The sequence below is a fragment of the Varanus komodoensis genome, unplaced genomic scaffold (assembly GCF_004798865.1).
Source record: "Varanus komodoensis strain SLA01 unplaced genomic scaffold, ASM479886v1 scaffold25, whole genome shotgun sequence".
Lineage (NCBI taxonomy): Eukaryota > Metazoa > Chordata > Lepidosauria > Squamata > Varanidae > Varanus > Varanus komodoensis.
Window position 1 is genome coordinate 13,460,710 of NW_025335661.1, and position 15,823 is coordinate 13,476,532.

Sequence of the window (15,823 nt, forward strand, 5' to 3'; positions counted from 1 at the left end):
TTTTATAGCCTCACAGCCTAATTAGGAGTTAGATGTAAAGGGGCAAGTTGGCCATGAGCTCTGTTTTGGTGAGTAAAACTTGTTTTCAAAGTCCTTTTTGCTGAAAGTTGCAGGTTAAAGTCCTTTGGCTTGTGTGGGGCAGGGGAGAAAGAAAAAAGAGGGAAAGCTTGGGAGAAAAAAGGGAACATTTGGAAGGCAATTTTAAACAATTCCTTGTTTACCTTGACTTGTCATCTTGATGATATCAGATCACTGGTCACTGGATCTTCATCTCAAAAGTGAAGTAAAATGAAGACTAGCTTCAGTGGTGTTTGCGAAAACACAATCAGCAAAACAAGGCAGGAGTTCTCACAAAGTTGTCTCAACACACACCATCTTTCCTGGAAGTCTCTGGCTGCCTATTCTTCGGGGCCAGCTGAATCCTGCAGATTAGAATATGAACAGATTTCTCCCTATAGCTAAGCTCAGCACATTCAGTGACTTACACATTTTATTACTGTATTGCATTATACCACACCTTTCTTACTCTTCAACAAACCTAAGACAACTTACAAGTGTTTCCTCTTTTCTATGTATCATCACAAGACACTATGAGGTAGTTTTCATGGCTGAGCGGGGCCTAGGATCTCCTGAGTCTTAGTCCTACACTAACCACTGCACCACACTGGCTCCCTTATCATTGCTACTTATTTTGCATAAAAAGATTATGTCTGATGAAGCAGGACCTTCTGTTAGCAATACTGTCCCTGATATTCAGCACTTAGATGGGGAAATGTTTTAAAGCAATGTAGTGATTAGAGTGTTGGACTAGAATGAGGGAGACCCAGATTCATGCCTCCCTCAGCCGTGAAGCCCACTGGGTGACCTTAAGCCAGTTTAATTTATTTTTTTATTTATTAAAACATTTTTATGCCGCCCCATTCGCCGAAGCCTCGGGGCGGCTTACAACATAGATAAAACAATAAGTTAAAATATCCATATAAAATAATCTTAATTAAAACACACATTATAAAATAAGCCGCCCTGGCCAGATAAAATTCAATTGTATTTAGCATTTAAAATGTTGCTTAAATAAAAAGGTCTTAGCCTGGCGCCGAAAAACAAATAACGACGGCGCCAGGCGGAGCTCTCTGGGGAGCGCATTCCATAACTTAGGCACCACCGCTGAGAAAGCCCTTCTCCGAGTAGCCACCCTCCTAATTTCTCTCACGGAGGGCTCCCGGAGAAGGGCCTCTCCCGCCGATCTCAGGGGGCGGCTGGGCAAATATGGATGTAAGCGCTCCTTCAGGTAACCAGGACCCAAGCCGTTTAGGGACTGAGGCGAGCTGGGTTCTAGTCCCCCTTAACCATGGAGCAAACTGCATGTCTTTGGGCCAGCCACAGACTCTCAGCCACAGGTTTGTTGCTATGGGGATAAGATTGAGAGCAGGAGAATGATGTAAACTGCTTTGAGTTCCACAGAGAGAGAGAGAGCTGCTTTGAGAGCCACAGGGTATAAATCAAATAAATACTTAAACCGTGTGCTAAGTTATTTCCATCTTCAGTGACCCCTGCAAAATATCCAAATATGAATCGCATTCTCTGGCTTCTAAACAAAATGTCATGCTTGACTTTCTTCTAGAAGAAATTGCATATGTTAAGCCCTATTCCTGTAGGGCATATTTGTAATGATTTCAATTTTCTATTAACAGAAATAATGTTAAGCCTTCAAAGTAGGAAGCAAAAGTCTGAAAAATATAAAGGCATGTTTACATAGGTTTTGAGTGAACGCTGATCCAACTTGCATCTGGGCACAGGTAACAATGTTTTCTAGGAAGTCTGATGGTAGACCAGGTTAGCACTAATTGTTCATTCATCTATGCAAAATGCATGCAAAATAACCTGAATGCATAGGCTGTATATTTGCAAGGTAGAAGAGGAAACTTATTTTTACAGAAGGGTTACACTTGGATCATAAATATATTCCCTTAAGTATCACAGCACATATCCAGTGCTCAGTCCCATTTCTTTTCAATAAATAACATTGAATTTGGTCTAAATCATTCGTTATTTGACCCTTCTTTCAAGTATTGCCTACTCCTTAAATACTTTAAAAACAGAAGCAAGAAGCCTTTTAAGAAGTGTCCTTGATTGTCCAGTTCATGTCATAAACTGTATGGCCTATTTTTTTGGCACAGATATTGAAATACACTTCATATTAAAGATAAGCAATATGTGGAATATTAAGACTCTCTGAATATGGAAATCATCTGTATATTGCAGAGCTGAAGAACAGCATGCACTGGCCTGTCATCAGTCAAGAGAGCTAGGGCTATGGGACATCTTCTCTTCTTCTCTTCCTTAGTAGAACATTAAAGAAGCAGGTGCAGGAAGCTTTATTTATTCCTGAAACAGCACTTACATCAACTTTATACGTCATAATTATTTTGAAATTAAGAACTAGTGTCAGATTTTGACGTTATTTCTCTTCCCAATCCCTTTTCCTGCTGTCTTTCGGGATCAAATCGTGCTCCCTCCGCTTTCTCGGGCCTTGTGAAGGGAGACCTTCGCCGTCCAGTTGCACTGCAGATTGGCTCCTACCGGCGCCGAAGCGCGCGGGCCCCATTACACACGCTATCGGGCGAGGACCGCCCCGCTCTTTCCAAATCGCCCCGGCCGCGCTCGCGCATGCGTACACCCGCGTGGACGTTTGTGAGGTAAACGAAGCGGCGGCAGTTCAGCCGCCACCCCAGAAGCGGTTGGAGGAGCACTTCATTTTGCGGCCAGGGATAGGTGCAGCCCGGCGCAGGCGCACTGTGGTGCCGGCTCGCGTGACCTTGCCTCTGGTGGCGCAGGGGGGGCGCGCGCGCGCGGGCGGACGGACGGACGGGGCATCGAGCGTCCGGCTGCGGTAGGAGGCTGGGAGTACCGGGCGGCAGCAACAAGATGAAGCCCGCGCTGGCGCTGCCGCTGCTGCTGCTGGCGGTGTGGCTGAGCGGGGCGTCGGCGCAGCCGGGCGGGCTGCCGCCTGGGAAGAAACTGCGTATGGCCTACGCCACGGGGCCGCTGCTCAAGTTCCAGATCTGGTGAGTGCCGCTGTGGCGAGGGAAGTGCGGCCTGCCGTGCCGTGCCGTGCCGTGCCAGGCGTGGCGTGGCGGTGTCCTCCGCCCTCGCTCCATGAGGCCCCCGGCTGCTCACTTCCTCCGCTATCGTCTTCCCGCAGTAGCCGCCTGCGGTGCCGGGAGGCCTGTAAGAGGGGAGGGCAAAGAGCAGGGGAGGCCTAGGAGGGTGAGTATGTGGAAAAGAAGTCTGAGAGAGACGATCGTGGAGGCGACGTACCTGTTGGGGGGCATCCGAGGAATGGCAGGGGGAGGTCTTGGGTGACGAGGCGTAGAGGAAGGGGAGATGGCTCAGGGTTTTGAGAGATGGTGAAGGCGAAAATGATCAGGCAGCTTCAGCCCCGGGGATGTGTAGCGAGTTGGATCTTTGCGAGTTGGATTGGCATTTACATGGTAAATTTCTCAGAAAAGCGACGTTTCTCTTTCTCTTTTTGAAGAATGATGTGCGTATCAATGGAAGTAATAATAGTAGCATTATTGTTACGGTTATTAGCGCTTGTCAAGCAGGGGTAGGGAAACTACTACTTTCGTTATCGCTGAATGTTGGCCATGCTGGCTGGCGTTGCTGGCAGTTACAATCAAAAGGTGTTGCAAAACACTGAGCAGGTAAGGCAGTATAATGTGAGCAAGGCAGGATCCTGTGAGATACAAAAGGAACAGGTAGTGTTGTCATTCTGTGTTGCGTAATAATATGGAAAAACGAACATTATGTACTGATACCTCAGCCTGATAGGATTGGGAGGGCGCACTTGGCATTCCATGGTGCGGAATGAATATGGTGAGGCAGTGTAGAAATTGTAGGGCCTTGAGAGTTGGAGCAGCAAGTAAGATTAGGAGAGCAAAATATGAGGTTGATATCTTTTGGAGGAAAATATGGCTAAGAAGTTGGCCAGATTGGCAGGAAGCTATCTCTTGGTAGGAGGAGATTAGAAGTTCAAGTTAAAATTATGTAAGAGAGTTCATGGACTCTGGACTGGTGATGAAGGGACCTAGAAGAGAGTGGAAGAAGGCACAGGATGGTGTGTGCATGTGCAGTGAAGGGACAGTTACAAAGGGCAATGGAATGGCTTGCTGTTTGTTCTACTGCCACCCTCATTTTTTAATGGACAAAGGGAGGGATCTTGTTCTGCACCTAAAGCAATAAAACATGTTAACATTCCATGAATGAATGAATGAATGCAAATCTAAGTGGGGTTATTTTTTTTTCCTTTGGATCTTCACGTATTTATTAAAACATTTCTAATGTTACTTGTTTTTTCAAATTTTGAAGTGCTTTAAAAATATTAACAAGTATATGCAACTTTAAGAAATGTAGCTTCAGTGTGATTATGAATTATGGATTAGGAATGAAACAGAAGGTGAAACTCTGAGCTTAAAAACCTAGTGCCTTTTTCTAAAAGTAATTAATGGAGTACTAATTGTTATAGCTGTCTGGTCAAGCAGTCTAATAATTAGGACCTTGTGCTCTTTCTGCAGCTTTTCCTTATAAGATTGTTCATACTGCTTGTGCTAGTGAAGGTTTTAAAATCAAGACTAGTTCCATCTACTATTTTTAACTACATTGTTACTTTTCTTGTGTATCAGTGTTACATCAGCATAGCAACACATCACAATAGGGACCGAAGGGAGAGAAAACCAGAGGCGTACAAAAGCCATTCACATTGGTTTTCTAGGGGTTTATTCAAGAAAAGCTCTGGCAGAATGCATTTCTTCTACTGCACCCCCTCTCTGCATGCTCACTAAGTTTGCTGTGGAGAGTTGAGGGACCATCCAGAGCAAGTTAAGTGAGGAGAACAATGGGAGTTCTTTTGCAGAAGCAGCAGTCCACTTGTGTAAATTTTGGATTTAACTATAGGTCCTTTATTTCGAAGGTTCAACTGCATTATAAACAATTCAACTGAACCTTATAAACAAGATTTGTGAGTTGTATAGCTTTCTTGGTAGCTATGAAACTTTGAGCAGAAACTCTTCACAAAAACTAAACAAACTTGTGTCCTTTCCTTTTAAACCTTAAAATCCCCCTTTTTTCAATTTTTAAAAAAGCAAATCTCTCATGAAAGGAGAAAGAACAGCCATGTTGAAAGGACAGCCATGTGGGTAAACAGGCCCTCAACCTTATAATGAAACTTGGCAAGCAGTCAGAGTAGGAGGCAAGTAAAAAGAATGATACAATCTCAAATGTATTTAACTGGTTTTTTAAAAATTAAATGCAGTGTATTCACTGCTGCTGGGGGTTTGTTTTTTTGCATTTGACTTTTAACTAAATCACATGGAAGATGTTACTTGCATGCTGCTTAATCATTTGTTCTTCCACTGTAATTCCTTGATCTGATAGAGGATTTTTATAAAGTGTTTTAAAGGAACACTTAACAAAGCAATTTTCGTTAGAGTGCTGTTACTGGTAATTTTGTGATTGTTTTGTGATACACTCAGCTTTTAACAAGGACAGTTATATAGTACCTACATTGCTGAAGCCAGTTGCTAAAAGTCCAGTATTTGTTGAATGGACAGAGAAGATCATAATGGAAGCACCCAAATAGTATGGACTTAAGTTTCCAAGTGACATTGCAGTATGTACCAAAAAAACCCCCAAGCTCTTCATGTTAGTTTTTTCAAAGGTTTTCAAGGACAATGTCTGTTGGGTGATGAATTTTGCAACTAGAATTAACTTATACTTAGAACATAAGTCCTGTGCTCAATCAGACCAGAGGCCTGGCTAGTCCAGTATTTTTTCCCCCTAGTACCTGCTGCCTGTAAAAAGCCCACAGATAGGACAGTAGCGTCCTTCCACATGTGGTCCTCAGCAAATGGTATAGAGAACCATACTGCCTCTGATACTGGAGGTAATATATACCCATCACGACTTATAGTCATTGAGAGATATCCAAAGAACCAAGTGCTAATCACCAGCATTTTAGTTCCATCCTGTTCAGTTATGTTCAGAAAACCAACATAAATGTTTCCCTGGTCTCCTGGTGTCATTATACAGTAAACAAATTAAAAGGCAATACCCAATTGGACACTAGCAGCAAACATAAATTATAAAAGTTTGCTCTGTGTAAAAGAGCTCTAGTGCAATGCCATTGCATTAGCTGGTGTGCAAGCATCCCCAGGAAAATTCAGTGGATCACCTCACACAATTGGCTATAAGCAGCACAACACTAGTAGCATCAGGTGTGGTTTTGCTGGGAATCCCATCATGTCAGTTAATGCTATTGGCATTGGTACAAGGCTCATAGTGGACACAGCCTCTATGTTTCCAATTAGATAACTGAGTTTCATCTTCATAAGAATCTGTTGTATAAGGAAATTGTCATAATTTTGTCATTGGCAAATTTAGCCAGTATTTTCATAGCACACCAAAGTATTTTCATAGCAAAACACTCAACACTTGAATTACTTTTTAGAGCAAGCTGGATTGTCTCTCACTCACCATGCCAGAGCTGCCAGTTTCCAGAACTCCCATGTAGCAGCCCACTTATTGACAACAACTCATGCTTTCAAAAAATCATGATCTGTTATGATGTCCAAGCTTGGACAATAGGTGACTTATATCGAAAGAGTAGTTAAGTCAGCTTTGCTTGTTCATGCCATCCATAACTGCAGAACTTGCTATAAATCCCTATTGTGGATAAGATTGTGAGCCTGAATGTCTAAGAACCAGTTTCAAGGGAGTACACTGCAGAAGTTTGGTCTAAGCTCAAGTGTTAGTTTTGATAAACCAAAGGAAGAGTTTCTTCACTGATACAAATATTAAGAATATTGTGCTATGATGAAGGTAATTGAGAAGCCTATTACAATTAGTTTCTGGCTCTTGACATCTCATAGCCATCTTATAGTCCACTGAAAACTGATATTCTATCTAATATGAGTGATGGGAAGATGGTTGTGAAAACACATTGGGCTTTCATTCTGATTGAGTCTGTTTCTTGTTAAAGAAGTGGACTGAAGAAGAGATGCTTTTATACTGAGCAGCCACCAGCTATGCAACCTGCTATTTTCACTTAGCCTTGTCTCCCTTTCTTTCCTGCATCAGCTTCATGATACCCAGCCTGAGTTTTAGTTAATCTTAATAATATGTTAAGACATTTTTTAAAAGGCTCTCTGCTGTATAAGGTCCAGTTCTATATTATACTTCTTTAGGCTTCACTCAGGCCTTCAGGTTTATAAATGTATATGCATATTTAGTCAGCCGCTGCTTTATCTTTATTAGGATTTGAATGCTTCTGAAGTACAAAGATGTATAGATTCTGATTTTATTCTTCTAAAATTATTAGAAAGTTTTCTGTTGACAGGAGTTGTTGGTGCCAGTTGTGCAAAGGTATCTTATCAAGTAGCTCTAGAGAGTTAAGTAGATCAAATGAGATGTTCTGGGTAAAAAGTTCTTATACAGTATCATTAGTTTGTATGCACTTTACTGAGTTATAGGCAAAAATGAACAGGTTCCATCTTCTACAGAACTCACAGTCTAAAATAGACAATGTAGAAAGTAGACCAGGAGGGATGAATATGGTTAGTTGTACTGGAAACATGGGGACAGTTATAAATGAAAATTAAAGAGCTGGTCTAGGGGCTGGTAGAAAACACTTAATCAGATTTTAATGTGCCAGTATCCTTCCATACCCAAAAATCTCTTCTGTAGTGCCTCATAATGTATGTGTACATACAGGCAAATATACACAGAAAAACAGTAGATTTTGAGGAGATATTTTAAGTGGGAGAGAACTCATACCACATCCTTGTTCACAGAGGGAAGCATGGGGGCATAATTGGAAAGCAGGTGTGACTGTGATGGAGATCAAGAGTATTGCTTGAATATTCACTGGGCAGATAATAGTAGTAGACTTGGAGGGAGTGAGAAGTTGTGTTTGGTTGTGAAGTATTTGAATAATTTTGATTACTTCTGAATAACCTTAATGTCTATGCTTAAGGACAGCAACATTAATTGTGATAAAATATTTTTGTTCAGTGTTTCCTGAGGATACAGGCGGGTGTTTGAGGAGTACATGCGGGTTATTAGCCAGCGGTACCCAGACATCCGCATTGAAGGTGAAAACTATCTTCCTCAACCAATTTATAGGTAAGTTAATTATCAGTTACAAATTCTACATATGTAATCTCCAATAGTTTAAGCAAATCAGATTCTGTAACATGAGGAATAATCGTCCTTAGTTCCTGTGGCAAAAATTCAATTACTTGAGGATAAGGTTATCTGGACAGGAGCAATCGGCCCAGCCTTGCAAACTAGTAACAACGTATTGCTTTTGCTTTAGATTATTACAATAACAATATTAACACTATTGATAATGACACAGTATATATTAAAAGTTTATGTGTGGGTTTTTTTAAACTTTCAAACCTAACAATATGATGAAATAAAGTGTCCTTGATTCTGGAATTGTTTACCCATTGTAATACTCTTAAATGTAACATTTATCACTATGCAATATTGGTACAGTGTAGACCAGTGATGTAAGTATATTTTTTGCTGTGAACCTCTGTATTGATTGACGTATCTTTTTCTTTTGTCAGACATATAGCATCTTTCCTGTCAGTCTTCAAGCTAGTGTTAATAGGCTTCATTATTGTTGGCAAAGATCCTTTTGCTTTCTTTGGCATGCAAGCTCCCAGCATCTGGCAGTGGGGTCAAGAAAATAAGGTACTCCATTCTTTTAAAATGTTAATTTAGATGTGATAGAGACTTGTTTTACACCAGTGTTATTCACTGGGCACTACAGCAGGTTATTTAACCCACTATGAGGCTGTGGTGCATGCAGGATTTATGCAGCCATCATTTGGAATATGCACTCCCTGTGTAGGGGCTGTCATGTTTTGTGAACTCAGCATGAATTATGAGAGCATCACAGATTACGCAAAAGCCATATTGTGTTGTCTGAACACAGTCTGTACGATAACCAAAGCATGTCAACTAAACTGTGTTGAGTTAGTAAAGCAGTCTCTTGTTGATAATAGTGGAAAGGGAAAGCCCATAGAAATCTTTCTTAGCCTGCATGCTTGACTGAACATTAAAAAACCCCAAAATTTCTACGATGAAAAAAATGCTGTCCAATTTAATAATAAAAAGCTTTTTGAGCTGCAGGTAAAACTTTGGGGCATGGAGACTCAACCCTTTTTATTGCCACTAACAGAAATGGTTTCTCCATCGGTGAGTAGGGGAAAAATGCAGCAGCACTGTTTAATAGTTGAGCTAGTTATTAGATACTAGATCTACTTAGCATCTTCAGTATTAGAAATAAGTGGCCAAGTGAAGCAGTGGGTTAATAAATAATACCCTGATCTTGAACATGCCTTATTCTGGACTAATTCCTTTTTATGATGAATTGAAATCCTTAATTTCTGACTTGAGATCTGAAGATTGTTGCTGAAGATTGCATCATTTCATCCCTGGTGTATGGTACCAAAAGAATGTTTAACAAACTGATGTAAAGGGAAAAAATACCACAAGAGTTTGAAACTGAATAGTAATAAGACATGTTAACAAGAGTTAAACAATAAATATCTCATATAAAGCATTTGTGCATTTGCTTACTAGGTTTATAAAAGAGGTTAGAAGTAGTACCTTTCTTTATTTTCTTTTAGTAACTGAGAGTGTCTTTTATACTAGTTTAAGGTGCATCTCTTCTAAGTATTAGAAATGAATATTTCTTGTTCAGAAGGAAAGTAGTCAAATTCTAGTTAAAGAATCATGAATAAAGAAAAAACTACTCGTACCAAAATTTGTTATGAATTGAGTACACAGGAGGCCTGGTAAGTGTATTACATGATGAAAGATAGTAACTGAGAATGAAATTTTCTTAACTTGAAGGTCTATGCTTGTATGATGGTTTTCTTCCTGAGCAACATGATTGAGAACCAGTGTATGTCAACAGGTGCATTTGAAATAACATTAAATGGTGAGTTCTGAATAGCTTTTGTGTTTTCTCCTTAAGTGGGACTTTTGTGTAAATTTACTTGTTAGAAATATAGAAACAGCGCTAGTCAGAAGGGGCCTCTCAGGCCATCTAGTATGACTCCCAGCTCCAGCTGGCTCCGCTCACGACTTTGTATGAAGATAAAAGCTGCACTTAGGACAGAAGACTAAAATGAAAGGTTTAGATGAAAAATGGTCCCATTGTTGAAAGATGAGGAGTTAGGGCTACACCTAAATAATATATTCCATTTTTTGTTTGTTTATTATATTTATATTCTACCTTTTTCCTTTTAAAAAACTTGAGGTGGCTTACATAATTTTCTCTTTCTCTCAATCTTATCCTCCCAACAAGAACTCTGTGAGATAAGTTGGGCTGAGAGTCTGTGACTGGCCTAGAATCACCCAGTGAGCTCCTTAGTGAGTGAGGACTAAATTCAGATCTCCTGAGTACCAGTCCCACTACTATACCACACTGGCTCTTATGTGAATTAGAAACAAATTAGCTTGGCTATTGGCAGAATAAGTGCATGTTCCCTTATGCACAAATGTAGTAATCCCAAGCTGCTGTGTTTTCCCTAGCAGCTTGGGATTTCTGCTTATTCCTTTTTATTTTGCTGCATGCACATTGGTGAGAAACTATATTTGAGGATTTTGATAGAGGATCAGGTTGAATCTTGCCCTCCTCTCCTCTCCTCTCCTCTCCTCTCCAAATGCCTTGTCTCATTTCTAGTTTTAAGTAAGGTAAGAACAGTTTGTGAAATTGTGGATTTTTACCAGTTTTAACCAGTAAAAATTTCTCCTCAAAGGCAGTTCTTGAATTACTCCTTGATAAGTAGTTGATAATTACATACTTTTTACTATGTTCAAAAGCTTGTATCAGTAGTTTACTCTGAGTAACTTTTTACTATATTTAAAAGTTTGTATAAGTAGTTTTACCCTAAATAACTCGGTGGGTATGATACCAGAGCAACAGCTAACTGTTCCTGCACTTTGCAAATAATAAATTGCTGTACTAATTATACTTCTTCTCTCTGTCTGTCTTCATCTCTTATTTAGATGTTCCAGTATGGTCTAAGCTGGAGTCTGGGCACCTTCCTTCCATGCAACAGCTTGTTCAAATCCTTGATAATGAAATGAAACTTAATGTACACATGGAGCAAATGCCACATCATAGATCATAGCCCCATCCATCAGTACTGAAAACTTCTTGTAAGCTTGGTTTGTTTATTTATTATTGCATTTGTATGTCATACCCCATGGCTGTGAGGCTCTCTGGGCAGCTTACATTATATTAAAAATGGCAAGAAAACAAATACAAACAGTGAATAATAAAACAATAACACTTAAACAATAACAGTGATAAAAATTAGCAGTTGCATAATAATTTAATCATATTAAAATAATCAGTTTAAACAATCCTATACATAAAAGTGTCTGGCAACTAAATTTTCTTTTCCTTTTAACATGGCAGTAGTGTAAAATAACTATCATAAAATTCAACTCCACTTACTCCACGAAATAATATGGAAAAAAATGTTTTTAGTGTAAAAAAGGAAGAAGTCTGCTGAATCTCAGTTGGAAGGGTGTTCCACAGATGTGGCAATATTAAAGAAAATTATCCTTTTACTTGTCAGCTTGAAGATAGATCAGCTATATATTTGATTGTAATGTAAAATAGAAGTGTTCAATAGTAGCAAAATTAAGGTTTTGCTAGAGATGAAGCTTTTGGATCTTGCTGTCAGTCACCTTTAGAGCTTTCCTTTGCTAGGTGCATCTGTTTTTGTCTTTTAGCAGCAGAATAATATGTTCATATGAATTCATTATTTCTGTTTCCTGGACTTCTAGATTATCGTTCTAATTTAATATTGTGTACCTTCATTGGTAACACTGGGAAGGAAACAATTTTGCATGTTTTTCTTTGATTTTTCTTTAAGGAGCTGCCAGATCATTTTTGTCTTGCTTTGCTTACAGACATTAAGTGACACTTTCCAAAGGCAACATGAACGAAATAAATGAAGGCCTGTACTGAAGACAGCACACTGTTGGTACAGACTGGATGCTCTCCTCGCCTTCATGTTGTTCTCCTGAAAATCTTAATGCGAGACCCCTTTCAGTGCTGGTATGTTTCCAAGTACTGCACATTCAAGAAGTGCAATAATACTGTATAGTTCCTTTTTTAAAAGTTAATTCAACCAGTTCAATGCTAGATAATGCAAGCATGAACTGATTACAGCTTATTTTGGGTTGGAACTAATCTAAATTAGTTGCATTTAAGTTGTATTTCAATCGCTCAATGGGCTTAAGTGCAACTAACTTAGTTTTGCTCTAACCCTTTATATTCATGTCAAAGAAGATGACTGAATGAGATAATATTCTAATATTTTCCCTGGAAAATGTCTAGGGTCTGCTTTATGTGGAATTTATGTTCTGTTTGTAGATTAAAATGGATTTTTAGGTGTACTGGTTATCTTTTAAAATGGTTTGGATAATAATTGATGGCTGTCAACATTACTCGTTTGGTTATGTAAGTTTTGTATATTTTCAGAGTATATTGCTGAGTGAATGGTGCATTGTATACTAAATTATATAAACAGAATTATATGCAGAATAACTACCCTCAATGTCATGACTTCAAACAAGACCAAATGCTGTTTAGATCCTTGGCAGATTGAAGTCTGTTTTCTGGTCCCTTCTTGATGATCAAGTAGCTCGGCCTTTATGCTGTCCTCAATATGAACTAAGCAAACTAATTTAAATAAAGAAATTTCATTTACTGTGTGTGAAGAAGTTTGAATTACTTTCTGCCTATTATTCTGAAGAATGGAAACAAAGCCATTTTTTAAATGCTATGAGTGCTTCCTTGCTTTCACAGTGTTGCTGTACTTATAATCCACTAGATTAATCTTATAGTTGGTGAATACCTAATAGGTAATTCAATAAACTGCTAAAGAGAATACAGTTCAGTTCTGCAAGTGTGTAGACCTCTCTCTCCCCTCCCACTCCACCCCACCCTACCCCCCCACCCTACCCCCAGAAGGAAACAAAGGATTTTATTTGCTGGGCTTGAAGGAGTCATGGATACCTATGTAGACTCGAACTGGTGTATATTTAAGCTGTGCACAAAGGCCATTGAATTGTATCCAGGACAGTCCTTCCCTTTATAGAAGGGGCTGTGATTCAGAAAATGTACCCATGAGCTGAATCCGGGACAGGCAACTTCAGCCAGTACTTTTCCTAGCATCTCATCATTTCTTCTTATGCTGTTTTGAAGGTCCTTTAACTCTGTGGAGCAGATTCTCAGAAGGCCTCTCACCAATTCCCAAACAGCACTTAGGAGCAGCCATCAGATGTTCGCTACCTTTAAAAAAAGATTTTGCAGTCCTTGAAAATTGTGCCTATAAGGATGTCTGATATGTGTAGGTGTACCTGATCAATTTCTTGTATTTCTGCTATGAAAGTGAGCACTAGTAGGGAACATAAAATGAAACTGAAAGGCAAGACTGCATATAGGCTAATTTTCACAGAGTTGACAAGAACTGATGGAGCATATAATACTTCCTGCCATTCAGTTTGCATACATTTTCTTTCCATTTACTAGGCCAAAAAAGCTGTGCTGCAAATATTAAAAACACCCCCTGTAAAGTCAGTACTTCAGTGGCAGAGGATCGTATACCCAAAGGAGATACTGTCTGTTCAACACCATTACCACCACGTTTGGTGCACCTACTTCTGTCTTCTATTTTTAGGGACAAATGGGTTCCTCTTCTCCCTTGCTATTATTCCCCTACCCACCATCCTTGCCAGCTGTGTGCAAATTAGCTTATCTGCAGTCTTGCTTTGTACACTTTCCTTGTACCTCAGTGCTACCTTTCATAGCTGAAACAGAAAATTGACCAGGCAAGGCTAAGCATATTTGACAGCCATAAGAGTACACTTAAGCAAGAACCATGAAAAGAGAAGTAATTTAAAAATTGCCATTGCACATTTTTGAGGCTCTGGGGGAAGATGCCAGAAAATAAATAGTAATGCCTAGAGAGGGAAGGCAGCTGGGGTAGGACAAGAGGGGTTCTGTGTCAGAGTCCCCTGGGATGTGTGTCAGCTTAGAGGACTGAGGGGGAGAACAATGCATAGCAAGCTTAATAGTTCCTCAGGTATACTGTGAGTTTTCAGCAAACAACCCACACGGTGTAGTTTGTTCATTAAGTGTGAACCTACCCAATCTGTTTATAAATACTCAGCTCTATGTTAGGTTGTGCATTTCTATATGCTTCCCAAGTAGAAAGTTTAACTATTTCTGAGATTTCTTGCTTGCATATAAATAGTTATTTTAGAACTAAGATTGCTGGGCTGAAATTGGACTGTTACCTGTGCAGCAGTCATCCCTTAAGCATCTTGTGTGGTATCTCTAGCCATATCAAAATTGTCTGTAGTTTCTGGCCTTGCAATAATCCCATCATTGTCTCATTTGGAAATCGAAATCAACAGAAGTAAAGCCATAAGTAAAAGCTCTGAGAACTAAAATCACTAAATGGCTCTGTCTGAATTGCTTAGAAACAGCCAAAAAGTACAAACTCCTTTAAAACTGTTTGTGGAACTATTACTGGAACTATCATCTGGTACTTGTTAATGAGAAATTACTCGTGATACCTATGTTGGAATAAATGACATAAAATCAGAAACTTCAGTAAATGTCAACTTAATGAATAGACAATTTGGACAGAGGAAAAATTGACATGGAATTGGAGTGAGTGTGAACTAATCTAGGTCTACAAAGTTAAGCAAATATTGCAGAGTCAAAGTACATCTGTGCTTATATGCTACAACCTTCCCATTTTCCCATTCATTACTGCAGAATCTCTTTAGATGTGGAATGTTATATACATGTGACTAGATAAAACTGTGTGTGTGTGTGTGTGTGTAGTGTCTGTCTTCTTCATCCCACTCACTAAACACCCACTTACTTTGGTCTACTCCTTAGAATATAATTTACTTGATTTTAAAATTTATAGCTCTACCAAGCACCCATTTTTCATATTTTTTTGTCCTTTCCTTCTTTACTCTGAAAAATGCTAACAACAAAATTATCCAGGTGTGGATTTTGTGTTCTTTTTAACTACCGTATTTTTCGCTCTATAAGACGCACCTAGTTTTTAGAGGAGGGATCCATGGAAAGCTTCCTGATAATCACAGGCACATTCCCCATCACTTCCCCATGGGCTTCATTAAAAGACGGGTTGCCATTTGAAAACACACACCGACCTGTGATTAACAGCTCTCACCTGCGTCGGAGGAGGGGGGGCGGAGCAGGGCGCGCCGAGCGTTTGCCGGCCAGGTGTGGTGCAGTCGGGTCGACAGTGTGCCGGCAATGGTCTTCTGGGCGGCACGGCAGCGGCGGCAGGTCTTCCCAGGCGGTGGGGGTGAGCAGTCCGTCTCTCCGTGCGGCCGGCAGGTTAAAGCCTGCGGCTCCTCCGCACCACTCCCCCTGAGCAGCACAGCTCTCGCCTGCGCCGGGGGGGGGGGGGGGGGGGGGGGGGCAGCGGGCCCCGGCCAGGGCCGCCCGGGGGGGGCCTGTGGTGGAGGCGGGGCGGCAGGGGCCCCGGCGGCGGGCACACATACATTCCCTCTATAAGACGCACAGACATTTCCCCTTTTGGGGGGGGGGGGGAGTGCATCTTATAGAGCAAAAAATACAGTAACTGAGAAAGCTAGAAGAGCCTGCAACCATTCTGGTTGATTTGCTTCTGCTTTAGTTTTTGCCTTGTAAGAAACAGATCTTTCCTCATGCATGGCATGT

General features: G+C 40.3%; 1 protein-coding gene across 1 annotated transcript; it reads left to right on the forward strand.

Moving 5' to 3' along the window:
* Positions 1-2,839: 2,839 nt before the first annotated feature.
* SELENOT (selenoprotein T) lies at positions 2,840-12,807 on the forward strand. The gene is made up of 6 exons (XM_044432946.1): positions 2,840-3,065; positions 8,068-8,178; positions 8,631-8,757; positions 9,925-10,012; positions 11,086-11,238; positions 12,001-12,807. The coding sequence occupies exons 1-5, from the start codon at positions 2,926-2,928 to the stop codon at positions 11,208-11,210; spliced, it is 591 nt and encodes a 196-aa protein (XP_044288881.1). The 5' UTR covers positions 2,840-2,925; the 3' UTR covers positions 11,211-11,238; positions 12,001-12,807.
* The last annotated feature ends 3,016 nt before the right edge of the window (positions 12,808-15,823 follow it).